Source organism: Trachemys scripta, chromosome 3, assembly GCF_013100865.1.
Source record: "Trachemys scripta elegans isolate TJP31775 chromosome 3, CAS_Tse_1.0, whole genome shotgun sequence".
NCBI classification, from domain to species: Eukaryota; Metazoa; Chordata; order Testudines; family Emydidae; genus Trachemys; species Trachemys scripta.
In genome coordinates, this window is record NC_048300.1 from 51,894,490 (window position 1) to 51,921,331 (window position 26,842).

Below are 26,842 nucleotides of genomic sequence, written 5' to 3' on the forward strand. Positions count from 1 at the left end.
AGTTATTTAATGTATGACCCTTTTGTTGGTGGTCCTTTCCCACAGCAACCTCTATGCTATCCTCATTCATTATTCACTCACTGTAGGCAATGGAATATGAAGAGGTACCTGCTACATTCAACAGCACAAGAGGTTGGTTCTATCTGGGCATAACTGGAATGTTCAACTTCAGCAGCAATTAGTAGTTTATCATATGCATTAAAAATTAACTAGAGGGGCTAATAAAAGAGATGGTTGGAAAATGTTATGTTCATTCTATGGTGAAATCTGTTTCCATTCCAAATTAGAATGAAAAACCACAATTTCCTGCAGAACAAAAATTCTGAAAATTTTTGATTCAGAATCATCAAGATGTTTAGTTACAATAATATTGAAATATTAAATATAAATATAACATTAATGTCAATATTTTAATATAAAAGTTGAAATGATAAAGTTAAAATGAAAAATTGCAACATTATCAAAATGAAACAAGAAAGTCAAAAAAAAATGTTTTTTCAACTTTTTCCCACTGAAAATTTTGTCAAAATCTGCATGTTCCGGCAAAATATTTAAATTCTGACAAAACTGCATTTTTTGATGGAAAACTGTTCCCCTAAATTTTTTTTTACTAGCTCTAGCTAATAACTAGTTGGTATACAGGATAATAGCAGGTGAAATTAAGTAAATATATCTCACTTGTCTGCGATGGCTTCTATCCTCACTTGGAAAGATGGTGACTTCTTTATGCGTCTTTGCAGAGTGAGAAAGTACTCTATCTCTATGTCATCTATGTTATCCTCTGTCCCGCCTAACCACTGTTCCAAACTGTTCTCTTGTCTACTGTAGATTGAGATGAGAGAACTTCCCATTGAACTCAGCCTGAAGACCCAATGATGAATGTCTCATGTTTTGTATGTTAAGCATTAAAATGTTAACTCCTTTCAACTTGTAACAATATATACAGACCAGATATCTAGAGACCTGCCAAGAACTGCAAGATCAGCATTAGGAGAACGTTAAATCTTGGTGGACCAATCAAGACCATCTTCTAAGGCAGTGGTCACCAACCGGTAGATCATGATCAAATGGTCTATCCTGGAGCCTCTGCCAGTCGATCGTGATCTCCGGCCACTAAAAGTCTGGCGGCACAGTGAGGCTATGGCACACTCCCTGCCTGCCCAGGCCCCACACTGCTCCCGGAAGTGTCTGGCATGTCTCTGCGGCCCCTGGGGGTGGAGGGGGGTCAGGCAGCTCCACGTGCTGCTGCTGCTCCCGTCTCCCCAGCACCACCCCCCAAGCTCCCGTTGGCCACAGTTCCCAGCCAATGGGAGCTGCGGAGTCAGCACTGGGGGGGGCAGGGGCAGGGGCAGCAGCAGTGCGTGGAGCCACCTGCCCTCCCCTCCCGGGGCCACAGAGTCAGGCTAGCTGTTTCCGGGAGCGGTGTGGGACCAGGGCAGGCAGGAAGCCTGCCTTAGGTCTGCTGTGCCACCAACCGGGAGCCGCCTGTGGTAAGCGCCTACTGGCTAGAGCCTGAACCTCGCACCCCCTCCTGCACCCCACCCTCCCCTTCCAGAGCCCACACCCCTCATCCCCTCCTGCACCTCAACACCCTGCCCTAGGCTCAGCCCAGAGCCCCCTCCCACACTCCAAACCCCTCAGTCCCAGCCCAGAGCCTGCACCCACTCCCTCACCACAGTCACCACAGTGAAAATGAGCGAGGGTGGGGAAGAATGAGCGACAGAGGGAGGGGGAAATGGAGTGAGCAGGGTGGGGCCTCGGGGAAGGGGCAGGGTAGATCCTGGGTTGATCTTAAAGTCAAAAAGTGATCTTGTGCGTAAAAAGGTTGGAGACCACTGCTCTAAGGCAAGTTAGCCAACAGTGGAACACATACAAACTGTACTCATTTGACAGTTGACCCTGCACATGCCACAAGATCAACAGCTTGGCATTATGCAGAGTTGTTATAATGTTACAGCTGTGATGTGAACCAATGGATAACACACCCAAGACTTTGCCAGAATTATGCTGGAACTATTGTAAATGATTATTTTTTCTGAAAGATGCATAACATACCTTTTCACCTGCATAGGAGAAATAATACATTTGATTTGGTTGCAGTATTTGTGAAAAATATGCAGTCTCTGCTTTAACAAATATTATTTTTTATGTATTGATGCCTTTCAGCGCTAAGTTTACAAGCCCAGCAGCAGATCTTCGTTCTCCTTCCTAAATTGGTCTAGGTCCCCTCTACAAAGGTAGGCTATATTAACTGCTCTCCCAAATTACTCTTCTAAAATGTTTTGAAGAGGGAGTGCTGTGTGTTTTAAAAGATCATGTTTCTCAGTCTATATTAAAGAGCAGGTGAGCTGGGCAACCTTTTCATAATGCTCTCCCACCAAGTAGAATGCTTCTTTAACCCGAACATAGAAACATAAACAGTCAGGATAAAAGTTATCATGACAAAGACTGCTTTGGTGTCTCTAGGCATAAGGATATTTCTAAGGCCTTGGCTACACTTACCAGCTAGTTCGACGGCTGGAAATCGAAGTTCTGGGTTCGACTTATCGCGTCTAGTCTGGACGCGATAAGTCGAACCCGGAAGTGCTTGCCGTCGACTGCGGTACTCCAGCTCGGCGAGAGGAGTACCACGGAGTCGACGGGGGAGCCTGCCTGCCGCGTGTGGACCAAGGTAAGTTCGAACTAAGGTACTTCGACTTCAGCTACGTTATTCACGTAGCTGAAGTTGCGTACCTTAGTTCGAATTGGGGGGGGTAGTGTAGACCAAGCCTAAGACGTCAGAAAAGCAATCTTTCTGGTTTGGATAATGATGATACAGACTACGGTCTAATACTTCTAATGTGGTACCACAAACATACACTCACACAGTATGTGCTCCAAACATAAGGATAAACTATATACACAAGAAGAACTATTTCTAAGAATTTTTGTTGTGAAAAGGATATTATCAGGATAAGATTATACATTACATCCTCTTTCTTTCAACATTCTTGATGGACTCCCATTTTCAATTTTATAACGGTGTTTTTACAACACAATTAATTATACGGCATTTTAATGCAGCTGAGACCATAACCTTATATCAAACAGTGTTATAATTTAGAGTTCTATAAAGAGGGCAAAAGCTTCCTATTTTGACACAACACTTCTAAGTATTTAAATCTACTAGCCTACTACTTGGGTCTGGAAAACAAATAATGCAGTCAATTTACAGCTTTTAAAATGATTTGCTAGCTAAGTTTGCCACCAACTAGTGTACATATTTCAATGTTTTCCTACATTAAAAACATAAATTCCAAATGACAACAAAAACAAATTTCTATACTCATTCTGGTTATGGTGAAATTTGACACAATTACCTACCCAATCAGTTTTAATAGAAAGACCATTCACTAAAAATGCAAAATCTATTATTTATTTGAAAAAACTAAAAAAAGAAACTTCAGAAGTCATCCGGACAGAGAAAAAAATCTTCAGCAAAGTGACTAAAAACAGTTAGTGAAAATGGGTATAATATGCAACAACATAATGAAATGAATTATATAACACCACAGATGATTTCAGAACAGTTGTCAGAGGACTGAGAGTAGGTGACAATTTAGTAGATTACCTCTGACAAATTGACAAAACTTACAGCACCCTCCCAAAATACAAAAGCATTTTGCAAAGCATAATGCAATACCTGCATTAAAGAAAGAAATATATTTCTTCAAACTGTGTATCTATATAGTATCTATCTATCTATCAAGGATATAGATATATTAGTGCAGTAGAATTCTGTGCTCTCAGATGCACTTGAAATCATACAATTCTTAAATTGACTGCATTATGTTTGAATTTTCCAGATCAATCAATCAATTTCTTTTTTTATTGAGGGATTTACTGGTTTGAAGGTCAAAGACTTACATCATCCATAAAATCAATCAATGAGGATGAAGAAGAAGAAGAAAAGGAATCCTATTTAACGAACACAGCAGTAAAGAAACAGAAAAAAATGGATGAAGAGAACTATTCTGTAAAAATAAATAATGATACAGTGTTGCAAAAACAATTAAAGAAAAACGGTAAATGACTTTAATGCCAAGTCATAATTACATCAGTTAAAGTTGTGGAATCTTTGTTAATTGCCTTTTGGTTTCTTAGACAATTAATCCATAATCCATCCATAAAAAAAGCAGACTAACGCTTTTTCTATCCTTCACTCAATAAAAACATTTCCAAATTCTGACAGAATTTTTGTATTAAAACCAACATCTGATAAATCATTAAAAGCAAATTAAATATGATCATCAGATGTGGAGAATTCATCAGAATGCAATGACTTTAGAAAATAGTGAATATGCATTAAAGAGGAGAGTAAAATTTTCAAAAATGTAACAATAATTATTTTCGTCCTTAAATTGTAGGGGTCAAATTCTGCTGTATTAAAGATAATCATGTGCATCTTCTGTTGACAGCTGTGGGAGCCACGAACACATTCTAGAATAGGACTTGATCTTAAGGGTAGCATGGTGGCCTAACTGAAGTCAGTGGGAATTTGGTCATTGACTTAAATAGAGCTAGGATTTAAGCCCTAATATTTTATAGAAATTTTACATTGTTTACTTTAGATAAATAAGAGAAGGTGTGAAATATACGTTTCCATTTTACGTTTTCTCCTCCAGTTTTCCTATTTACCAGGACTTTGATCTAAAAATTGCAAAGGAATTGAACAGTTTTACTTTAGTTTTACTCTGATTTTCTTGGACACATGCATGGTACCACTGATCTCAATGGTAGTCAGTACATCCAAATGCAGTATTTAGCCTTTGGTTTACAAATTCCTATAAAAATGAATGGAGGATATGTAATCTGTGTTAGCTAAGTATTTTTTTTACAATGAAAGGCCATTTTAACTTCATCTTTCTTTTAGACTCTCACATTTCACCATACATGACCTTTGAAGAGAATGGACCATGATTACAGCTATTCAAGAACAGGAAGAAGGCATAGTAAATCAAACAATTATCATAAATTATTATTGTAACCTAAAATGATGTTCAAAATGTAGAAGGACAATGGGATTAAAAGACAGTATTAACTCCTAAGCAAGTATGCACACAACCTGCATGACAGCAAGAATAAAACATTTCCATGATTGCCAAAGACATTCAAATGGCTGCACACTTACTTCAAATTGATCCAGAGCAGAGGTAGGAGCATTCAAAAATGCCAAGAAAGAATTCTGTGAGTCTTGGTGCTTTACACCTAGAAAACAGCAGCAAGTTTTTTAAGCTACAGAAAAATGACTGTTTCATGGAGGCCCTTTGTCTTGCTGAATCTGGTTATAGGTGAATCATCTAAAATGTATTATGGACTGTCATGTCTGGTCTGCTACTCAGTACGAAAGAAGGTACCTTTTTAACACACATGTAGAGAGTATACAGCCTATGGTTAAATGTTCATTTCCCCAGATGTGTGTAATGCCAAGATGATACCTTAGATATACTGCACATATGTATACAGGCTGTGTAATACACAGATATCTAATGTGTATGCGTCCCTTTACAATATGTTAATACTGATTCACATACATGCATGTAACGTGGCTCATTTCACACTTTGTGTCAGTCGGATTTCTATATTCCAGGAGAGGTGCACCCCTGCGGGGGGGTGGAGGGGGAAGAGAAATGGGGTGCAGGTGGCCTTTGCGCTGCTGCCCTTCTCTAGAAATTCTGCCAGGAAAAGGCAGCTTAAACTTGTGGGTGAGGTTCCAAGGGAGATAAGCCAGTGTTGACGGTACCCCACGCCCAGTCAGCACCACCCACTTTTAAGTATTTGAGGACAGTTGAGCACCTAGTGTAGGTGTTGCAGATGCTTTATAAATGCAGTTCTACTCCTGGGGTTCTTTTCACCAGGAGGAGTCTACACCCTATGAAGATACAGGGACTGGCACAACCTAGAGGTGAATCAAGCCCAATATGTCTGATGTTTCTTCTTGACATTATTCAGGTCCTCGTAATAAGCTCTAACAGAAATAAGATGACCACAGAGTATGCCTGAATTGCTGTTTCCCCAAAAGATTTGTCATTACATCTGAGCTTCTCTTCTAGAATGCTGTGTGTGTGTGTGTGTGTGTGTGTGTGTGTGTGTGTAAGAGAGATCTGTTACATTACAGTTCCTTCTCTAACTAGGTCTTTTGTACTGGTGACCCCTTTCAAATAGCAAGCCTCTGAGTGCGACCCCCCTTATAAATTAAAAACACTTTTTTATATATTTAACACCATTATAAATGCTGGATGCAAAGCGGGGTTTGGGGTGGAGGCTGACAGCTCGTGACCCCCCATGTAATAACCTCGCGACCCCCAGTTTGAGAACCCCTGAACTAGAATGTCATCCTGTCCACTCCATATCTATCTCACAATGAAAAATTAAATGTTATAAGGAGGACTTTTCCTTCTAAAATATCAAATACACATTACTTCTCTATCAAAACTCCATAACCCAGACTGAATGTATTTCTCAAAGGAGTTGTCATTCTATAGAATCAGTTTTTTCCTGTGTTATTTTCTCACCCTCCCAGGTTTCAGAATATACCTATCAAGTGCACAGGATGAATCTGCTAATCTAAATTACCCCTTTTTGGAAAACAGTACTCAGGCACAGTGAGTTAATCTGCCACTATCACACAAAATGAATGCACTTGAATCCTCTGCAATGTTTATCTTTTAGTTATCAACATACTTCTACTTACAAGAGACAGTCAAATTAAAATATAATAAACAAACTGGATTAAAGAGTGTTTCTCAGTAATTAAATATTTAAACAGTCCACATACAATGTTATAAATTTGCTTCTGGCGAAAGGATACTAATTACTTCTGACATTTTTTTTTAATCCAGTAAGTTTTCAAAGTAAGTTTTACAATCTTTTCAGAAATAGAATTAAACTCTTATCTCTATTAACACAAAAATGTAACATTGGTGGAAAACACCAGATTTGGTAAACTATTAATTATAAATTCTTGTTTATGACTAAATACTGCAAGGCAGACTTGTTCAGCAGATTGATAATTTGTTTTTTGGGAGCATAGTACTTGTGTACTCTTCATGAAGCTATAAATGGAAGGATAAACATATGGAAAAGAAGCATCAACAAGGACAAGTTTTCAAAAGCAATAAGCTAGCCCCAAATTCCCATTTTGCATCTCCATAAATATCAAGATTATATTTATTCTGAATATCAGTGTGAAGCATCAAGATGAGCAAGTATCAGTACTATAAATAATTTCCTTTTACCAGCTAATCAGCACCTAATCTGAATATTGTGAAGTACTCTTGGGCTGTCATAACTGTCACGCTGCACTCAGAGGCCTATCTACACTAGGTGAAAAGGAGTGGTAGCAGACAACTGTTTGGAATGCCTTGAGATTGCAAACCCTATAAAATGCTTGAATCTAAGCATAACAGTTGTCCCACAAATTTTTGAGTTTTGAGAAAGTTTTGTGTTCTAACAACTAGTTGCTGCACCTAATAAAATGACACAAGATCTTTAATTCGTGTCTGCCTGAAACAGTGCAATCTGCAATTGTTTCTTTCAGCCTGGATGGTAAGACACAAATGTTATAGCCAGGTCAGCTGATTCTCCTAACTCCATCTCTCAATTACTCCTGGGGTAATTCTGCGCTACTGCGTGTGCACATATTTAATAAGCCCCACAGATTTCTAATTTTTCACGCAGAAAAAGCTTCTGCCAAAATGTTGATGCAGTTCTGACTTTTGCCCACCAGAGGGCGCTAAGGCAATAGAACAAAGTTGCAACTCCCCCCAAGGAGGGAAGAGAGAGCTGCCTTCCCAGCTGTCAGGCCAGGTCAGGAGACAAGGGCTCATAAGGGCTAGTGGGGGAGGACAGACTGGGGCAGAGGCTGAATGGGAGTGGAGGTACAGGGCCACGGGAGGTGAAGAGACACAGGGGGAAGGGAGGCAGAGCTACATAGGGACAGGGGAGTGGCTGGGTGTGGACACAGACACACATGGGGACAGGGGAAGATGTGCCTGACTGAATGGGAGAGGCTAGGGACCAGCCAGGGTCTGCATGGGGGAAGCTCCCTAAAAATCCCTCTTGCCTCCCCTCTTCCCCCACACAACAACCTGTTCCTTATTTTTCCCATCCATACCCAACAACCCTCCAAGTTCACACCCAGGCTCCTTCCCAGAAATTTACTTCCCTCTCCCTCAGCTCCTCTGTTACCCAACTCCCCCCAGGCCTTTGCTCTGCTTCTGAGGGGCATGGGAAATACCGTTCTGTATTGTAGTTTAAATGAATTATTACTCAGAGTTCTGTATTAATATGTCAAGTAAGGAATCTGTCAAAAAAGATTTCCTGAATCTTTTTTGTTGTCTGTATTGTTACAGACATACTTGCTGACAGGTATTTTGAAATAAATGACCAAAAATAATTGAAACTGGTGTGATTATATTGTGTTATTTTGACAAATAAAATATGCAGAATTTTAAAATATTGTGTGCAGAATGTTTAATTTTTTGTTGCCAAATTTTTGGCACAGAATTCCACCAGAAGTAGAGTCTCAATGCTCCAGCTTGTATTTGGAAATTACCCAAGAGAGTCTGCTCCCAGCAACACTGGTTCAACCACAGTAAGGCAAAAACTAGTAAATCGATTCTGTCCATGGCTGTATTGCTATGTGTAAGCAGTAATCTGCTGCAGGAAAAACCACCATTAAATGTTATCAATGCCCCTGCTATTGTTTCCTCTCTTAGTGTAGATGTAGCCAGATAATTCAGAAATGAAGAGTACCGACTGACTATACTGAAGTGTAAAAACCCTTATCTACCAAAGAAAAAATGTTTATTGAATATTCTGTACTACTAAGGGTTATATAGTGGTCAATTCTATATACAAGTTGAAGTAAAACTAATTTAGTTCAAATCAAAATGACTCTCATGCTTCAAGTGCACCAAGAAAATTCCAGAATATTATATAACAGATTCGCACATAATTGCTGTGGGTACATTTTACCGTGCAATAGCTGTATTAACATTTTAGATGTCAGAATCTCTCAGCATCATGGTTCTTGCATTTATACCGCAAGATGACACTCTTAATTGATAAGATGTACCCACTACTGTGCAGTATGTTCTCATTTATTTTGACACCAGTTGCCATACCCTTTTCTGATCTAAGGTCTTCTGTCTCCTTTTTCAGTTTTTCAATTTCTGACAACAGTTCCAAGTTCTTCTTTTCTGACTCTTGAAGTTTACTTTAAAAAAAAGAAAGAAAAACAAAGAAACAAAAAATACAATTATTGAGAGCCAGCACTGCAAATTCTCCCTTTTTTGGTCCATCTTTGCATGTTATTTGGACTACTGTTTGGTTAAAATCAATGCTAGCCAAGTTGCGTTGTCAAACAAAGCATGATGTCATCAAATGAAAGGCTGAGTGCAGAATTCTGTTATGACTTGTTTAGTATGGGACCTTGGAAAAAGGAGTGAATAATTGGCTTTGTTTACCCTTTAGGTTGACCCATGCCTCTAATTTATGAACAACTGTGTGAACCCATGCCCTGGGAATGAGAAGAAAAAACCACATTTAAAAATAAACATAAAACAGATCATTTCATTTGCTAATTCATTAAGTTGGTGCTGCTCAGAGACTGTACATTGAAAGTTTTTTCTGTTCAGTTATTAACAAAGGAGACCATAAAAACATTTTGGTAAAATAATGCTCAGCTTAGTTTTCTCCTTACGAATTCTCTGATTCGCAATCAAATAAATATTATTACTATACAATTCTACAATACTTTTCATCCAACGAGCTCTAAGCACTTTTCAAATGCTAGTTATTCCTCTATCTTAAGGGTTTCACACTGCTGCTTTTTAAGATAGGTAAGCTGAGGCTCAGAAAAATTGATTAGTCCCAAAACACACAATGAGTCAGTAATAGAGTCAAGCATGGAACTCCGAAGCTCTGCTCCCCAATTCTAGTCACTCGATTGCACTGCCTAAACATTCAAGGACCTTTTTCTTCTATGAACAGGTTGATCGAAAACATGAAGAGGTCCAATTTCAACTTGATGTGCACGTTTTTACTCCTTAACTGTCGTATGTGTTACTGGGAACTGAGTGGCTAAATGCCTTGTACAGTGAGTTGAAGGTATACACTCATACCCATCACACACATTAAAAATAAATTTTGCCACAAATCATCACATGACTTCTCATCTCCAACCTCCCTATCAGATCCAGCTAAGGCAGAAAATCATCACTTCTCTCTCATTTTGTGATTCACACATCAGTTCTTTATTCCATTCCCCACTACTGGTCCTTTCCATGTCTTATGTCTACTGTTTAAGTGCCTAGATACTGTACTACAGTGACAGGCATATTATGGTATAAATGCTTTATACAGAGACTTCAACAGACAGGTTCATGCACATGTCTAATCTCCTTGTTTAGAGAAAAGGAATTCAAAGGCTTCTAAAAGTTACCAGTATGATACCTTTAAAACACACCACAGGGCATTTTTTCCAGTAGGACAGCCCAGGAAACTGAAGTCTGCTACTTTCCAACAGAATAGGGGCAGCAGGGATAGTGGCAGTGCACATTTCTCTTACAATGAGCTCAGTCCTGAGTTGGAGGGATCACTTTTAGGGATAAAAAAAGCTGTTCAGCCCTCATGCTTGCTCTGTCTTTAACCTCTCTGCTCAGGCTACCAACAAAGGAAATAATCAGTACCAATTTCAGTGGTGGCTGTTGTGATGTGAGTGTTTGAACTGGACTCATGCCACCAAATTTATTTTCACAGGCTGCCAAGAAACCTTCTATGGTACCAGCATTTGGTAACTTCTAACCTTGGCTGGATTACAACTGATGACCTACAAGTGAAATGCCCCATTATTCCCAATTACTAATCCTCTGCTTTGGCCAGTTCCCCATATCAAATAAATTTTGAAATTGAAGTGAAGCAGGGATCAGTGAAGCAGGGAGGAAAAGAATTCTTAAATCTCAATAGGCAGGCTTTATTCCTGTACAAATCAACATGCAAAAATTGATTTTGTCCATCCAATCCAATAAACTTGTCAATGGAGTAGAAAGGAATATATGTTTTGAGATAGACAAACAACAATTGCCTGTTACTCAGCCCCAAAGTTGTAAAATGTTTGTGGGAGAAATTATTTGATGTATGAAAAAGTGCCATCTGAAAGTCTAGAGAGAGAGCTCCAGTTTTTCATAGGACCTTTTCAGTTACTCACAGAATACAAAAGAATACGGTCTTGTTTTTAGGTACAGCTATAAGAAACGAACATACCATTCATTATCAGATTTTGACAGACAAGATATTTAACACTTATAACTAAATGTTCTCTCCCCAAAAGGTCTTTGGCAAGCTACCATAGTGAAGTTCCATCAGAACTATTCAGTCTCACCATTCTGTAGAGATGCTGGAAGCTTTAACTTTATTTAACTCATCTTGAATGGCCTGTTTGGCTCGGATTTCTGCATCAAGGGCTGACTGCAGTTCCAGCCTTGCTGACATATCCAGTTTAGCAAAGCGGCGCATCTTCCAGGGCATGTCCTATTAAAAACAAAACAAACAACCCAGAGAGAATGCAATTAATTATTAATTATTATTATTATTAGTAGTAGTAGTAGTAGTAGTTGTCCTCAGCCTATTATGTTCTTTATGTGAGAGCTCATCAGTTCAAAAAGGATTTTGGAAAGTCCCCGAATACATCATCTCTTTTTTCTCAAGTTCTAAAAGAGGAAGATGACTGCCCCATGCTTTCATATTCTCACAACTTTGTGAACCATAGTCATTTACATGCATGGATTCGAATGGCAACTATGATAAGACTCACAGAAGGAAATGGCTCCTTCAAAGAGAATACTTTCCATGATGTGACAGTGCGGATCTTTTTCATCTCTGCAGTTTTATGCAAACATCTTTTCAATACATTAATACAAGATTGTCTGTAACCATCTAAACAAAATTACATATAAAATCCCATTATAGAAGAGGTGCCATTCTATTAATTGACAACAATTAAATTGTGGTGGTCACTTAAGAGAAAAGAAAAGTCCCTAAACTTGCAAGATGTCATGAGACAGCCTCTTTAGATCAATTAATACTGAATGCAAATTATTATTTTTTTTTTACAAACTGTTTTTTGGTATGTTAAGTGTGATCCTTACGGTTGCTCTTGCACCCAAACTGGAGTTCCGCAGAGCCTCTAGTTCTTCTGTCATTTTAGAGGCCAAGGCTTGTAGATACCCTCGAGCATCCTTTTCATCACTCACCCTAAGCGCAAAAAAAAAAATTAAATTAAATGAAGGAACTATTAATTTAAAATAAACAAGGCAACCTCACTAATTGTAAAGGCTAAACCTTTTGCTACTTTGCACAGTTAAATTATACAGTATGTGCTACAAAGACAAAATGAAGATAAAGAAACCAAATATCAAAACTTAAGAAAGCAAATAATAAATATCGGTCATGACCAGCATCATCTGACCAAAATATAGATCGTAACAACGAAATGTAGCAGTTTATTTTTAGATAGCAAGTTAAAAATTAAATATGCTACCTCAAATTAACAGTTAGATCATCCAAGCAACATCAGGCTTAAAAGTTGTCTTTCTAATCCTTCTAAGATGTTATCATAACTGATTGCATTAGTGACATCAGACTCTTCCCCCAGTTCCTATTTAATAACTGTTTCTTACAGTAGTTTATTAAACAGCCTAAGTGAGATGAGAGCATCTTATTCCCTGAATTTGCCTTCCATAAAGACACGCCTTCTGGTTCTGATCACGTCAACAAGAGTCTCCAAATTTCCTGCTCTTTGAAGATAAGATCTTCACTGCATCTTCCAAAAGACAAGGTTGTATTTCAGACTCCACTCTCCACAGCCAGGTGAATCAAATTCTGTATCATCAAAGCCTACCCATGTTGTAGATAAACAGGTCCCAGAAGGGATCAGAGCTAGTTTGTCACACCCCAACTGGTAACCCGGATGGAAAGGGCCACTGACTTTGAACATACAAATATATTTTGGCAGGAACATCCCCCAAGCAGTGGTCCCTAAATTCTGTAATGACAGTAATTTTTAGGGAAGGAGGAAATCTTGTTCCTCTATCCTACTTATCTCTCCGTTCCGCCTCATATTACTTTTTGTTTATTACATCCCAAGTATTTTGGACCTGGAGAGAGACCATGATCTAGAATGGTAAATCTGTTACCTGGCAATTTCATTTCTGTGAAATCTCTCTCAGCCATCCCATCGAAGATAAGTCCTTTGGGTACCCACACAGTGGCTTCTTCAGGGTTCATGTACATGGGTTAATATGGTTGAATAAAGCATTATTGCTAAGAAGTTTACGTTTATCCTACTAATAAGAATTTAGTGTTTCAATACTGCTTTGGAAGTACGCGTTAGGAGTGAGGAGACAGACGGGACAGGTACTGGAGTGCCATGGACAAATCTGAGCTCCCGCCAGTATTTGCACGAATAGAGGTGCAACTCAAATATTTTGGCTTGAGAGAAAGGTCATGATCCATTACCTAAATAAAAAAACCCATGTTTTTTCCCCCCAGGTTATTTGGGGCATGCCGTACCCAAGGTGGCCTATCCAACTCTGTTTGCCATGTCCAGTGAACACAGTCATGAATTAAGTGAGACAGTAATCATTATGAGATTTTCACATGTGGCCTTGGAGTCCCATCGGGCTTGATATCAGCAGGGTTTCCTGCACCCTTCCCTCTGCTGGCAAAGTTGTTACTGACATCTGTGGAATATAGCAAAGCTCTCCGACTGAACAATCTAGCAGCTCATTCTTGCCTGTACTCCAACATCCTGAGATGTGATAAGACTTGATTGATGGGGAAACCATTTGGTTCCCATCATTTTTTTGATTTCCTTGGCAGACTGATAGTATCTGACTTCCTCTTCTGCTGCATCTGGGAAGACTTTTTCTTTGTATTCAAAACAAACTGTGATATTGACCATCAGGGCTGTCCCATCCTTGGCATATACAAGGTCTGGTTTTCTTAGTTCGCCTTCAGCAGTGTGCAGTTTTGGTTTCTGATATACAACCGACTCAAGCTTTTACATTTCTTTTACCAAAATCTCACACAATTTATTATACCTTTTTATGTGGACATCGTCCCAAAGTATGAGATAGAGATTCATATTTAGCAGAACAGTGTCTGCATTTCATGACTGAATTGTTTTTTCCACGCTCTGGGTATTCTCTGGTGGGATATATGTTTGCATTTAGTTTCAAAGCCATTAGGAATTGGCGTTCTGTGAAACCCTGATGATAGCTCATCCAGTCATCGCTGATCGGATCATTGCGGAGATGTTCGATTCCACTACCTTGGCATGGTGGTTCCTTCCACTGGGAGAATTCTGCATCTCTCCAGTTACAGGGATTGGGTACTTGACCCTGGGACCTGGCCTCTCCCACTCATTTAGTGTTTCATGGATGCTCTGTAGCATTCTGTTATTGTCAAAGAACAGAACTGGGTCTGTTATTGCAAGTACCACTTCTACCTTCCCACTTGCTGCCAGGCACAGTTTGCTGAACTCATCCTCAATACCACTAGTCAATGCAATGCTCTGAATTGTCTCATCTATGGAGTGTGCAATTCTATGTAACTATCTTGCCTGAACAGATGGTATTAGGCTAGCAAGTCTCATCACTCCCAGTCTCCCATTTCTGGATCTGGCATAAATGAATCTACTGCAGGTAGATGAAGCCACCAAATGATGACCCTCCTAATGCTGTCACTGAGGGAAGAGCATAGGGTTCTCTTACAATTGGTGTGGTCTGCCAGATAGATAATTTGTGGCACGGTGAAGATTTTCAGTATGTCCAATTTTTGCGAAGGCCTGAGAAGTGCCCTGTCGATCCTCTTGAGCCACGTGTCAAGTTTATCGGATAATGCTGGTTTGGAGAACCCGATCTACAGATCAACCTTTACCCCCAAGGTATGTCTCAGACTTGCCTGGTCTTATCATGTTCAGCCCATCTGTGTCAATCTTCTATGCATAGGCGGTGGGTGAACTCCCGCTTTGGGGACGCTAGCCCACCGGCCCACCCCTTCCACCCAAGGCCCTTTCCCCCACACGCCGGAGCCCCGAAACCCCATCCCCCTAAGAGGAGAAGCCCTGAGGGGCCCCCTGTGACTGGAGGAGCCCTGGTCCACCCGTCCGCCCCAGCTACAGTGGGCCGAGCCGCCGGCCTCCCTGACCCACCGCCCCCCATCCCCAGAGCGCCAGCCCGAGCTTCCAGCCCCCGGAGTGCCAGGCCAGCCCCAGGCTGAGCTGCCGTTCCCCCCGCTCCTGACGACCCCCCCATCCGAGTCGCCGCCCCCACCTCCTTATCCACAACCCCCCGCCAGAACCAGGCCAGCCCCAGTGTCAGGCTGAGCCGCTCCCCCAACCTCTGGCAGCCTGCCCAGCCAAGCCATCACACCCTCCCCCCTGAGTGTTGGGCCAACCCCAGCGCTAGGCCGAGCCGCCAGCCCCCCCACCTCTGAAGGCACTCCCCCAGCCAAGCTGCTGGCCCCCACCGACAGCAGCAGGACAAGCTGCCAGCCCTCCGAGCACCAGACCCCCCCCCCGCCCCGAAGGCCCCCACCTGGCCGAGCTGCCAGACCCAGCACCTGGCCGAGCCTCCTCACTTCCCCAGTCACCAAGGAAGAGGGACGTGCCGAGTGTCATCTGTTTGAATGCCTTAAGGATTTTGTTCTATGGTATATGGAAGAACACCTCTGTCACAGATTGCAAGTGATACGTGAGATTAAAAATACACAGATGTTAAATAATCACATTTTCTTATTTTTGTTACTAATTTAAAACAAAGAATTTAAAGACCCAGTTTGCTTGTCACTGTTTATGAAGTCTGTTTACCCTATGCATTTCCCTCAGCTCAGACAGTGAAAATGATTTCAGTGATTTGTTTTATGTTGGCTGCACTTTCTGGTTTTTAGTGTTGCAAAGTTGGGACTGCAAAAATGGTAGGAGAATGTTTAAGAGAAAGTGTTTCAGTTGAAGCTTAAATTGTTTTAAAATTTTTGTTTTTAGAAAAATCTATATTTAAGGCCAAGGTTTGAGTGGATATCATCCCTTGGATCAGAAAATAGCTTAAGTTAAAGAGGAAGATAAATATGAAATATTTACTCCAATCTAGTGCCCTGCTATCCCTCTGATAACCAGTAGGTGGCAAACAGCTCACAATGATTCGACCATCTTCAACTAGTGTTGTGTGACCTCAGAAGCTCTTGAAATTGTTTTAGGCCTAATAGAGACCTGTCAAAGTCTTAATCTCCCAGGTCTTCCATTTCTTCCCGCAGTCCCTTAACAAATGTAGAGTCTCTTGGATCTACTGAATGCACCTTCTTTCTCTTTTACTAAACAATTCGATTACCAATCTTTTTTCATATATAACAATGTCCCTTTTACACTGCTTGGACCGGCAAGTCTTTTTTTTTAAATCATTTCATTTTCTTAAAAGTAAAAAAGAACAAGGGTTTGATTTATACCTATCAATCCAAGAGAATTTGGGAAAATGGAGAGAGTAAAAACTTTTGAGAGGTAAAGTTTCACTTCTTACCTCAAAAATAATACATCTGAGAAATTTTTTTCAATAGTGATATTTTAAAATTCTATTACTCTTACACTTTAAATGAATTAGCAAAACTTCTGCTGAGATTCAACTTCCATTCAAACTCCTAAAGCCTGTTCCATAATGCATGCATGTTTTCTACTGAGAACAACGGGGTTTGAGATTCAAGTAGTTGCTTTGGGCCTTCTTTCCCTTTTACTTTTAACAAAATCTTTATAAGTCCTGAAAACAAGTATTAGGACTGAGTGCTTGGTTTCTAACTAATAACATCCAGACTGCACCACAAATGTCATGTAAATCTTCTAGTTATTATTTGTATTACAGTAGTATCTACACACCCCAACTGAGTCTGACACCCCATTGTGCTAGATGCTGTACAAAGAGTAGGAGACACTACCTACCTCAAGTAGCTTACAATATAGACAGACAAGATAAATCAAAGGTGAGACAAGTATTGTTCCCATTTTACAGATAGAGAACTGAAGCACCAAGAGATTAAGTGACTTGTTCAAAGTTACAAAAAATAAATAAATCTGCAGTTGAGCCAGGAACTGAACCCAAATTTTCTAAGGTTCACTCCACCTGCTTTCTCTTTGCTTGAATGTGTTTTAATGAGAAATCAAAGAAGTCCTGAGCTGGGTGAACTAAACATTTTAAATACAAGCTTCACCCTTCTTCCCAGAGCATATCTTGAGTTTCAATGGGAGAAAATGAATGAAAAGTTTGGCATTCTAAAGTCTCTGGTCTCCTTCAAATACCATTTTACGAGTCCATAGGTACCTTTTAAATGAGGTAACCTGTCCCTATACTGAAAGTAAGAGGCTTAGGACAAAAGGCTTTCATTTTAATTTCAGAAGTAGAGAAAAGGCCACTTCTGATACCCTAAAGAACAGATTTACAGCAGAGAAAGTTTGCTATGTAATATTATGTGGAAGTTGAGATCTAGCTTTTGTAAAAATCTTTGTACCATACCTACATTTTTCTGAAGTAGTGCATATTTTCCAGTCCTTCACCACGTACAGTGGAACCCCGATTATCCAATCTAATTGGGATCAGGGCAAGATCGGATAACCAAAAATCTGGATAAACCGGAGAATGGGTGACAGAGCTCGAGTTGTCAGCCCCGCGCATGGCAGAGAGTGGGCTGACATCAGGAGCCCCAGCTGCTCGGGGCTGATAGCTTGAGCCCTGCCACTGTCAGCCCTGGGAGGCTGGTGGTTCAGATAATATGGAGAGCTGGATAATGGAGGTTCAGATAAACAGGGTTCTACTGAATAATTACTGATAATGAATACTAATAAATACACTCATGCTATACTGTACAGCACCTTTTAGCCAAAAGACTCAAAGCACATTAAAAACTTCACATTAGAGAATTAAGCTTCTCACACCTGTGAGATAGATACAATACTCATGTTACAGGTGGGCTCACTAAGGCACAGACATATTAAGTGCCTTACAAAGTCACTCAGTGAATCAACAGCACAAATTGCTGTTCATCTCCTTTCTGCCACAGACCTGAAGTATAGTATCCACGGCTATTTGAAAGTGTGGTGTTTAAAAGTGACTGCACTAGCATTAGATGTAATGAGTCCTTTTCCTGGTACGTAAGGGGAAAATTTATAGTTGACTATATAAGTCTCAGGTTTTCTTATTCTTGTCAAGGATTGGAGTGGTTTGAATAATATTGGCTTGTCAATCTAAGAACTCCATTAAGGGGCTGGATGGTCTGTGAAGGTCTGTTGCCAGCATGCTAGAGTAAACAGGGGCAAGGGCAAGTTACAATTATTTGCATGCTATAACTACTGAGAGAGGGAAGAACACATTAGGATGGTTCAAGGAGGTATTAACTGTGAGTAAAGAGGTGAAATTAACAGAATAAATTGTGAGTTCAATACCAGAGCAGATTTCCTGACAGCGATCACGATTAAATTGTGGCAAAAGTGTCTCACAGGAAGTGATGGAAATCCAAATGGTTGTGCTATTTAAAACTGGGCTGGAAATAATCCTGTAAAGAATGTAAGGAGCAACGATGTATTGGCTGTGGAAATGGTCCAGGTGACCAGATAGGTGTTTCCTTTCTCTAATTTCTATGAATCTGTCATAACTTTAGCACTGAAGAAAGCTGCTGATTTACATCTTTTATTGAGGGGTGGGGAGCATGCACGTAATTTAGACAGAAAACTATCAAATTTTTAGAGGCAGCTTACCACCCCACCTTCACTTCTGTCAGCTATGAGCTACTGTGGGTGCCATAATAAGAAACATGGAGATGTGGATTGAAACTGCTAGTGCCTGAGAAAAAGATTAAGAACTTGCAGATAGCCAAACTAGATCTGTTTTTTTTAATATGAAGTGATTATGTGATATTTTCCTCTCAAAACACATACAACTCCCACTGATGTTCAAGAGGACTCCAGGTATGTATGCAGAGGGATATATCTCCAACAGAGCATCTCATTTTAGTATGCAGCACAGAACTCTAAGGAGAAGAAAAGGATGCTACAAGATTATTTGAGTAACAAACAGAAGAGCAAAGGTACAAACCGCACAAATTAAGTAGAGACATGGTGGCTGAGCACTGCTGAATGAATGTTGTTGGGTGTCCTCAGGAAGGAAAAAAGAAAAAAATTCGAAGTTGTATAGCCATTAAGAATATAAATGTAAACAGACTACCTGGGCCTCCTTACTGTTCATAGAAATGTGGAGCTGGAAGGGACCTAAAGAAGTCAAGTCCAGCCCCCCTGTGCTCTGGCAGGACCAAATAAGCCTGGACCATCACTGACAGGTATTTGTCCAATCTGTTTTTAAAAAACTCCATGATGGGATTCCACAATCTCTCTTGGAAGTCTATTCCAGCTTAACTACCGTTATAGTCAGAATTTTTTTTCCTAATACCTAATTTAAATCTCCTTTGCTGTACATTAACCCATTACTTCTTGTCCTACCTCCAGTGAACATGGAGAACAATTGAGCACAGTCCTTTTTATAACATCCCTTAACATATTTGAAGACCGTTATCATGTTCCCCCTCAGTCATCTTTTCTCAAGACTAAACATGCCCAGTATTTTTTTTTTCATTCCATTATGCTCTGTGTTCCTACGTAACTCCTTTTGTATTTTTGGAAAGGTTATCATACCGTTTAGCAAATAGGATGTCTAACTTTGGTTCTAAAAGTGTTATAGTTTAAATACCATTGATGTTTTGTTTTCCTTAAAAAAACAAACAAACATACTTTCAGACTAGACAGTTTTCTTTGGGTCTGACCTGATTATTTGCATTCATGCCACTATCACAGATCTCAACAACAAGAGTGGTACTTCTTCAAAAACATTAACATAGTAAAAAAAGCCAACAGAGAAGGACAGGAGGGAGGAGAGGAGAAATAATGGCTTGCTTGATAACTATATGCAAAGGTTTTATCCATCTAAATGGTCAAGTAAAACAATACACAACTATGGCTGACTTTTCTTCCTTCACAGCTCTCAAGTGTTGGTTTATGAAGGCTTTGGATAACATGCTAATCCCCTATTGGGTTTGGTTACTCTGACCATTTAACTAGATCACCATACCTTTTGTTTTAAAAAAGCAACCCCCAAAAACTGATATTTTACTTATAATGACCAAGCTTTTTCTTCTTCTGTTTTGATTTTAACTGTACAAATAGTTCTGATCAATTCTAAAACAACAGACTCCATCTGAATGGTTTTATTGCATTTCTGGTTTCTGTAATTCTGGCATAGAGTCTACTACACTCACATTTGTATGAGAAAATTGGAAATGTGACAAAGTGTTTGAAAAGAACATCCACAGATTAGGCTGATTTGATTTTTTTAATCTCTACCTCTGTGAAAATGATGCCTTCAGAGAATATGGACCTGACGACATGGGTCCAAATTATGTATATTCATGAAACAAACTACATTGCCTGGAAAATATCCAGAGTTCCAGGGCCCGACTTTTTTTTTGATAGGCATTGATTGGCCATATTCAAAAACCAAAGCGTTTGTCCAAATATGGACGATAAAATTACACTGATGTCAAAATGTTGTCAACCTAACCAGGTTTCCTTAAAAAGACAATGTTTACCCATTTTTGCTCTTACGCGCAAAAAAAAAAAAAAAAAAAAAAGTCAGTTTACTCAGCTGCTACAAGATGAGACAAAATGGTAGAAAAACAGCTTAAGAAATAACAACAAAAAATTAGTGTAAGATACTGAAATCCCCTCAAAGTGACTGAGATGTAGAAATGTTTGGATGCAAATTGCTTTCAAATAAGTTAATCATCACAATGGGCCAAAAAAGAAAAAAATATTTTAAAATAAGTAAAACCCAGCAAAATTTCTTTCCATTAACAGTTTAAACTCAGACTTGTATTTTCCCCTCAGTATTCTAGAAAGAGATAGGAACCATTATAAATACAACATGACAGTTTGATGACAGCATTATTGGGGGGTTCACTTCAATGAAACTTCTTACTTATTAACCCTAAGTGCTTGAGCTTTAGGAATTGTTGCTCTCTTGTAAAATTGCACATGAATTGCACTGAGTCTGCCACACAAACTAGCCTACAGTAGTCAGTATTGAAGGAAAAATTATACAAATCCTCCCAGCCTCCTTAGCCCCTTTTTGGAAGAGTGAGCTAATCACATGATTCCTTTCAACATTCTCCCAAAGCCACAAGTCGCATCCAATGGCTATGATTCTTTGGTGCTTAAACAGTTGCAGTTGTGAGGACAACTTTCACTCTTAAGGAGGAACAAGGTTTTCTAAACCCTGAACATAAGGAAACACCCAGGAAATAACCTAGCTCAAACCTAGATAGTTGTGAGATTGCACCAAGAGAGTCTGGGTTTCCTGATGCAACACGCTAATGAAAATGCATTAGCAGCCCTGCCCCACAACTGCCTTGTGACAAGGAGCTCTGCTGTGACTGGGTACTCACCACTGGATGATCTCAGTAATTTGGGCCTCCCAGTGTGCCACAGATTCCTTTTTATCTGCCAGGTCTCTCATTTCTTCTTCTAGCTGTCGGTTGTTCATACTTAGCCTCTCAAACATGGTGGTGAGCTGAAAGAGGATTTAAAAACCACATTTAATCTAAAAAGAGCTATGACTTAACCCTCTTGCTCACCTACCTGATCAAGGAGTTTTGCTTCCCTGTGCCACACCCCTGGGGCCCACTTTAAAAATCTGTATCACCTATCAGAATAAACTGCATGTGACAACAAAGGCTGAAACATTTTCTTCTCATGTCCAAAGTTAAGGCACTTTGAGAATTACGATCTTGTGACATTTCTGACATATCTTAGGGCTTGATCTTGCACATTATAGGTGTGTAGTGTTGCATGTAGAAGCACAACATTAAAAGTGTTGAGCAAGACAGAGAATGCAAGAGAGTCCGATCCTGTCTTACAGCTCTGCTCTATAGCCACCAAGTTATTCCTGCTTAGTAGCAGGAGTGAGGCCTATGAGGGGAATGTACCACTGTGTCTCCTCAGACACTCCCATTCTCTGCTCACCCTAATCCCGTTTTTACCTTGCTCATTTATAGAGAGTGGGATTCATCTTGCAACTTACTACAATTCTCCAAGAGCTTTTCTACACAGAGCCGTTGCCAGTACAGCTGTGCTGGCATAGCAATGCCAACAGAGCTTCCTAAAGTTGCATAAACCAGCAGGAGTTCTTCTGCCAACATAGCTACATACTACCTTTCTGAATGGCATTAGCTATGCTAATCCAAACACTCATCTGTTATCATAGTTGTGTCTACATTGGGGATTTTGCCAGCATAGCTAATGCAGCTTGGGTGTATAATTTTTTCATACTCCAAGCTGACAGCTATGCTGGCAAAATTTTGTGATATAGACCAATCCTAAATAGAGGAATATATCTAGTGGTTAACTTTCCTTTCCGCCATAAAGGTTCTATTCACAAATTAGACAAATTAGACTATATAATTATTTGTATAGGTCAAATTTGGACCAGAGACTATGCAGGCTTGAATCTACCATACAGTACCTGTATTTCTTTAAATACTAAATTATAACAGCAAATTGGAATGATGCAAAATTTAATCTATTTTCCCCAACATGATTATTAAATTGTATATTTATCAGTAAAACGTGTCTCCTCTATGGCCAACATCTGTAATTATATTTAAATAGGAGTCCCCTGAGCACTTTTTACAGGTCCTAATGATTTGTGATTATGAATGTTAATAGGTCTATCTAAAAAATTCACATATGTCATTTTGCAAGGCATAATGAAAATCTTTAACAGAATAAAGCAAAGTATAAAAACATCAAGGCCTCTAATCTTATAATACTTAAAGCTACATCTATATAAAGGTCTACATTGTTATGGAAATATTCTTAGTTTGTACAGTATGGTAATTTAAAAATGTCTTCCATTATTTTTTAAAATACACATAAAAGCAACTAAAAAAATCAAGTGAACTTCTTGCTTTAGGTAACCTTTGCCAACCAGCAATGAACTGGAACAACCCAGTGAAAAATGAACATTAAAGAGATAACCTAGCTTAATTATTTTTTTGCACCAATTTTTCTTTTCCACTCATCACATGGTAATGCTAACACAGCTGCCTTATAATTTGTAGCTTTTTAAGATCTCAAAGTAACACTTCATCTTCCAAGGTAGAAATGACGAAGTCATTGCATAGTAATCTACATGCAAGTACATGTAAAGTAATCGCATTATTGGTCAATTATATGGTTATTTGGGTCATGCAAGCAAATCATTATTGTTTTAATTTGGCTTAAGGAATTGTGAAGAGTTTCTGTGAAAAAGCCATAAAATCAACATAATTTAGTTTTTTTTAAAAATACATTTAAAAGATCAGATAAGACTCGATTCCCTTCTCAAACCAAATGGGAGATACTCTTCTGTGTAGGATCAGTTGAACTTCTGATATATCCTATATTAGAGATTACATGTTGGTTCCAGTTACTTAAAATGGGTCTTATCCATCTCTGCTATGATCCTATATTGTTGTCTTCATATAGGGTACTTGATGCTTGTAAAACTCTCTAGGTTCAGTCAAGCAACACTCACCTTATCAAGCTCATTTGAGAGCTTTTTGTTTTCCTCTGTTAGCAGAGTCTTCTCCCGTTCATACTTCTGTTTGAACTCTGTTTCAAACTCCTCTCTTTCACTTTGGCTAAGGTACAATATGAAATACAATAAGAAGTTTCATATACTGCAAACAATCCACTATATTGTTTGATTAAATGAATACTATAGTGTGTGAGTATGTAAAGGCTCTAAAAATTAATATGTACAGCAGCTGAAAATAAAAATATTAAACATATTATTAAAAATATTAACCCCCCCTAAATGTGAACAACATGATTATCTTCTTAGTATTAGGACAGCAAGTCAGTGTGCTTAGTGTTATCGTTAGACAAAATTAACCTTCCTTCACTGCAGGACTGCAGAGCCTCAGGAAACTAACATTTCTCAGTCTTCTTGTAAGTACTTTATTCTTTGGATAGATCTTCCAGATGCTCAGCAATTATAATTTTGCAGAATAAAAGATAGGAAAGGTATCGCCACAAATTCAGACATTCACAGTTAAAGGTAAAACCTTTATATATCCTACTTCGTTAAAATGGCATTTTAATTTCCATATATCTCTGCACTTCCTGATCCCAGGCAGGATTAAAGGCAGAACTGCCAGAGATGAGACCTCGACCTAATAGCATGCCATGTGTGGAACAGTCATTGGACTGGCAGGATTAAACCAGTGATGAGAAAAACTTCTGCTTACAATATTGCCAGGCTAATTTAGCAGACCTAAAAGGCCACTCATTGACGATTCACCCATCAGTATCAGTAAGAAGAGGATAGATCAATTGACCAACAGGGACACAATCATGACTGAACTGGAGACATCAATATCAGCACATTCTCAAGCCTGTTCAGATGCACATTCTGTGAAAAGCCTCAGGCTAGCTCCTGCTCCCTGCTTGCCTACTCAGGTGGGTTTTGTTCACCACAGAAGGAACACGTGTAATATAATGCTGAATTAATCAACATTATCCTAACTGAAGGAATCCCTGTGGATTTGCAGGTGAATGATGCTGCTGTGGCCTTCTCTCCCTGCTAAATGGAGCACAATTCTCTCCGTCCGTGGGATCAGAAGAAGGGTAATACAATGCAGCAAAGCTACACTGCTCCTGCTCCCCCACACACACACTACCACCACCACCTCAAATCCACCCTTTTTGGATCACCTACACTTGCAGAATTTCAGGAAGACCACTTCATAGCAACGGTAGGAAACAAGGATGTACTTTACCAGTGGGCTAATTAGGCTGTGTCACACATAAATACTAGTTCAATAAATATCTTTGTTCATCTATTCAAATGCTTAGTAGGTACTCACTAAAAAGCCAGATAAAATAATTATCAAAAACTCTGTCCTGAAGTGTGTGAATTTAATTGCAAACAGGTCAGTGTTTCAGATTATGTGATGAGGAAATTATATCCTGGTTTTACTCTGTCTCTGAGAAAGAATTTGGCAGAGAGTTATAACAGTTCTGCGAGAACATCCTTAAAAGCTGAGAGGCCGTCGGTGGCTATGCTGAGCCCATTTAAGAGTATTCCTGGTTTGAATTTCCTACTCCTAATTTGAAATTCATTTAATGTTTCAACCAGACTTTGAAATATAGTACACAATATTAGGTTAAACTCTGAAATTGTTTGTTGTTAGGCATCCTTTGAAACATAACACTTCATTCTACCAGTGTACCATATTAATTATTACTGTTTAAACTCCAATTCTGAAATCTACCACCAATCCTTTCCCAGACTAAGAGATTCCATGCATATGATCAGTAGACTGGGCAGTAGCCAGAAAAAGATTACAGCATTAGGGGAATGGATAATAAGTCTCGCTGCCATGTATGAGGAGCAGAATCAAGCCTAACTTCTCAAACAGTAGATTAACCCCCCCCCCCCTTTTTTTTTTGTTTAAAAGAGTTTGGCTAACTCTTTTTGTTTAGTTTTGTGTGTTTATTGTTATGATTTGTTTTGGTTCCTATGAATTTTGTCTAATATTTGCTCTGTAAAGCCTTGATCATCACAGCCACTGTGCTGATGGGTTTTTAGGATTTCTGCCAACTCCTGTTTCTAGGGAGGGGAGAAAAGGGACAGGATACATAATTGACATGTTTTTAGTATTTGTAACTGAAGTTCTTAGTTGCAATGGTGATAGTTAAGGCTGCAAGTTTGTCACGGAAGTCACAGATTCCGTGATTTTCCAGGATCTCCATGACTTCTGCAGCAGCTGGTGCAGCTAGTCTGAGGACCACCTGAGCAGCTTGGGCAGCCCCTGGGCCAACCACACCGGCTGCTGCTGGGGCAGTCTCGGGCCACCCCCCCCCCCGAAGCAGCAAGAGTTTGGGTGTGTGTGGGAGGGGGCTCAGGGCTGAGGGTTGGGCGTGAGGGCTCAGGGGGGCTCCCCTGGAAGAGGTGACATGTCTCTCACTCAGTTCCTAGCTCCACGCGCTGCCTCTGTCCACAGGCAGCGCCCCCGCAGTTCCTGGCCAATGGGAGCTGTGGAGCCTGCGCTTAGGCCAGGGGCAGCACGTGGACCTAGGAGCTGAGGGAGGGACATGTCGCCGCTTCCATGTAGTCATGAGGAGCCAGGTAGGGAGTCTGCCAGGCCAGCCAACACCCCCCACTCGCACCAGTAGGGGTCCCAGTCTGCTCCCCCCCCAAGCACTCTGGGCTACCCCCCCACAAGCATCCGTGGCACCTACCGGCCGCCCCCATAAGTACCCATGGCACCCCCCCCTCCAAGATTTAGTCAGGTGTATATAGTACAAGTTATGGACAGGTCATGGGCCGTGAATTTTTGTTTACTGCCTGTGACCTATCCATTACTTTTACTAAAAATACCTGTGACTAAAACGTAGCCTTAGTGATAAGTCCCTATACCAGTAAATCAGACTGATCAGGGATGAGGCAAGGGAAGCAAAGGGAGGAGATAAAGAAATGTAATGGGGAAAATGCAGCCTCAGAAATAAGAGGTAAATGGAAAGCTCCACCTACTGCCCTCAAGTATCTTCTTGACAAGCCTCGAATCCCTGTCTCAGAAAAGTGATAAATTCCACTGGCATATACCTTGGGCCTTGGGAAGAAGATCAAAATCTCTCTCTCCCATCAACCTTTTATTCTCCTCTAAACCT

General features: G+C 39.9%; 1 protein-coding gene and 1 long non-coding RNA gene across 10 annotated transcripts in view; one reads left to right on the plus strand and one right to left on the minus strand.

The window, feature by feature from the left end:
• Positions 1-26,842, minus strand: part of CDC42BPA (CDC42 binding protein kinase alpha) — a 337,912-nt gene that overhangs the window by 58,440 nt on the left and 252,630 nt on the right. For all 9 annotated transcript variants that reach the window (XM_034764724.1, XM_034764720.1, XM_034764722.1 and 6 more), the window contains exons 16-21: positions 23,703-23,808; positions 21,574-21,698; positions 12,192-12,297; positions 11,426-11,574; positions 9,168-9,259; positions 5,171-5,247 (exon numbers count right to left, since the gene is read on the minus strand). In XM_034764724.1, coding sequence (XP_034620615.1) covers positions 5,171-5,247; positions 9,168-9,259; positions 11,426-11,574; positions 12,192-12,297; positions 21,574-21,698; positions 23,703-23,808 — 655 coding nt within the window. The remainder of the gene's footprint in view (positions 1-5,170; positions 5,248-9,167; positions 9,260-11,425; positions 11,575-12,191; positions 12,298-21,573; positions 21,699-23,702; positions 23,809-26,842) is intronic.
• LOC117874523 lies at positions 1,785-6,232 on the plus strand. The gene is made up of 3 exons (XR_004645011.1): positions 1,785-2,237; positions 3,846-4,064; positions 4,913-6,232. It is a non-coding gene; the product is annotated as an uncharacterized LOC117874523 (long non-coding RNA).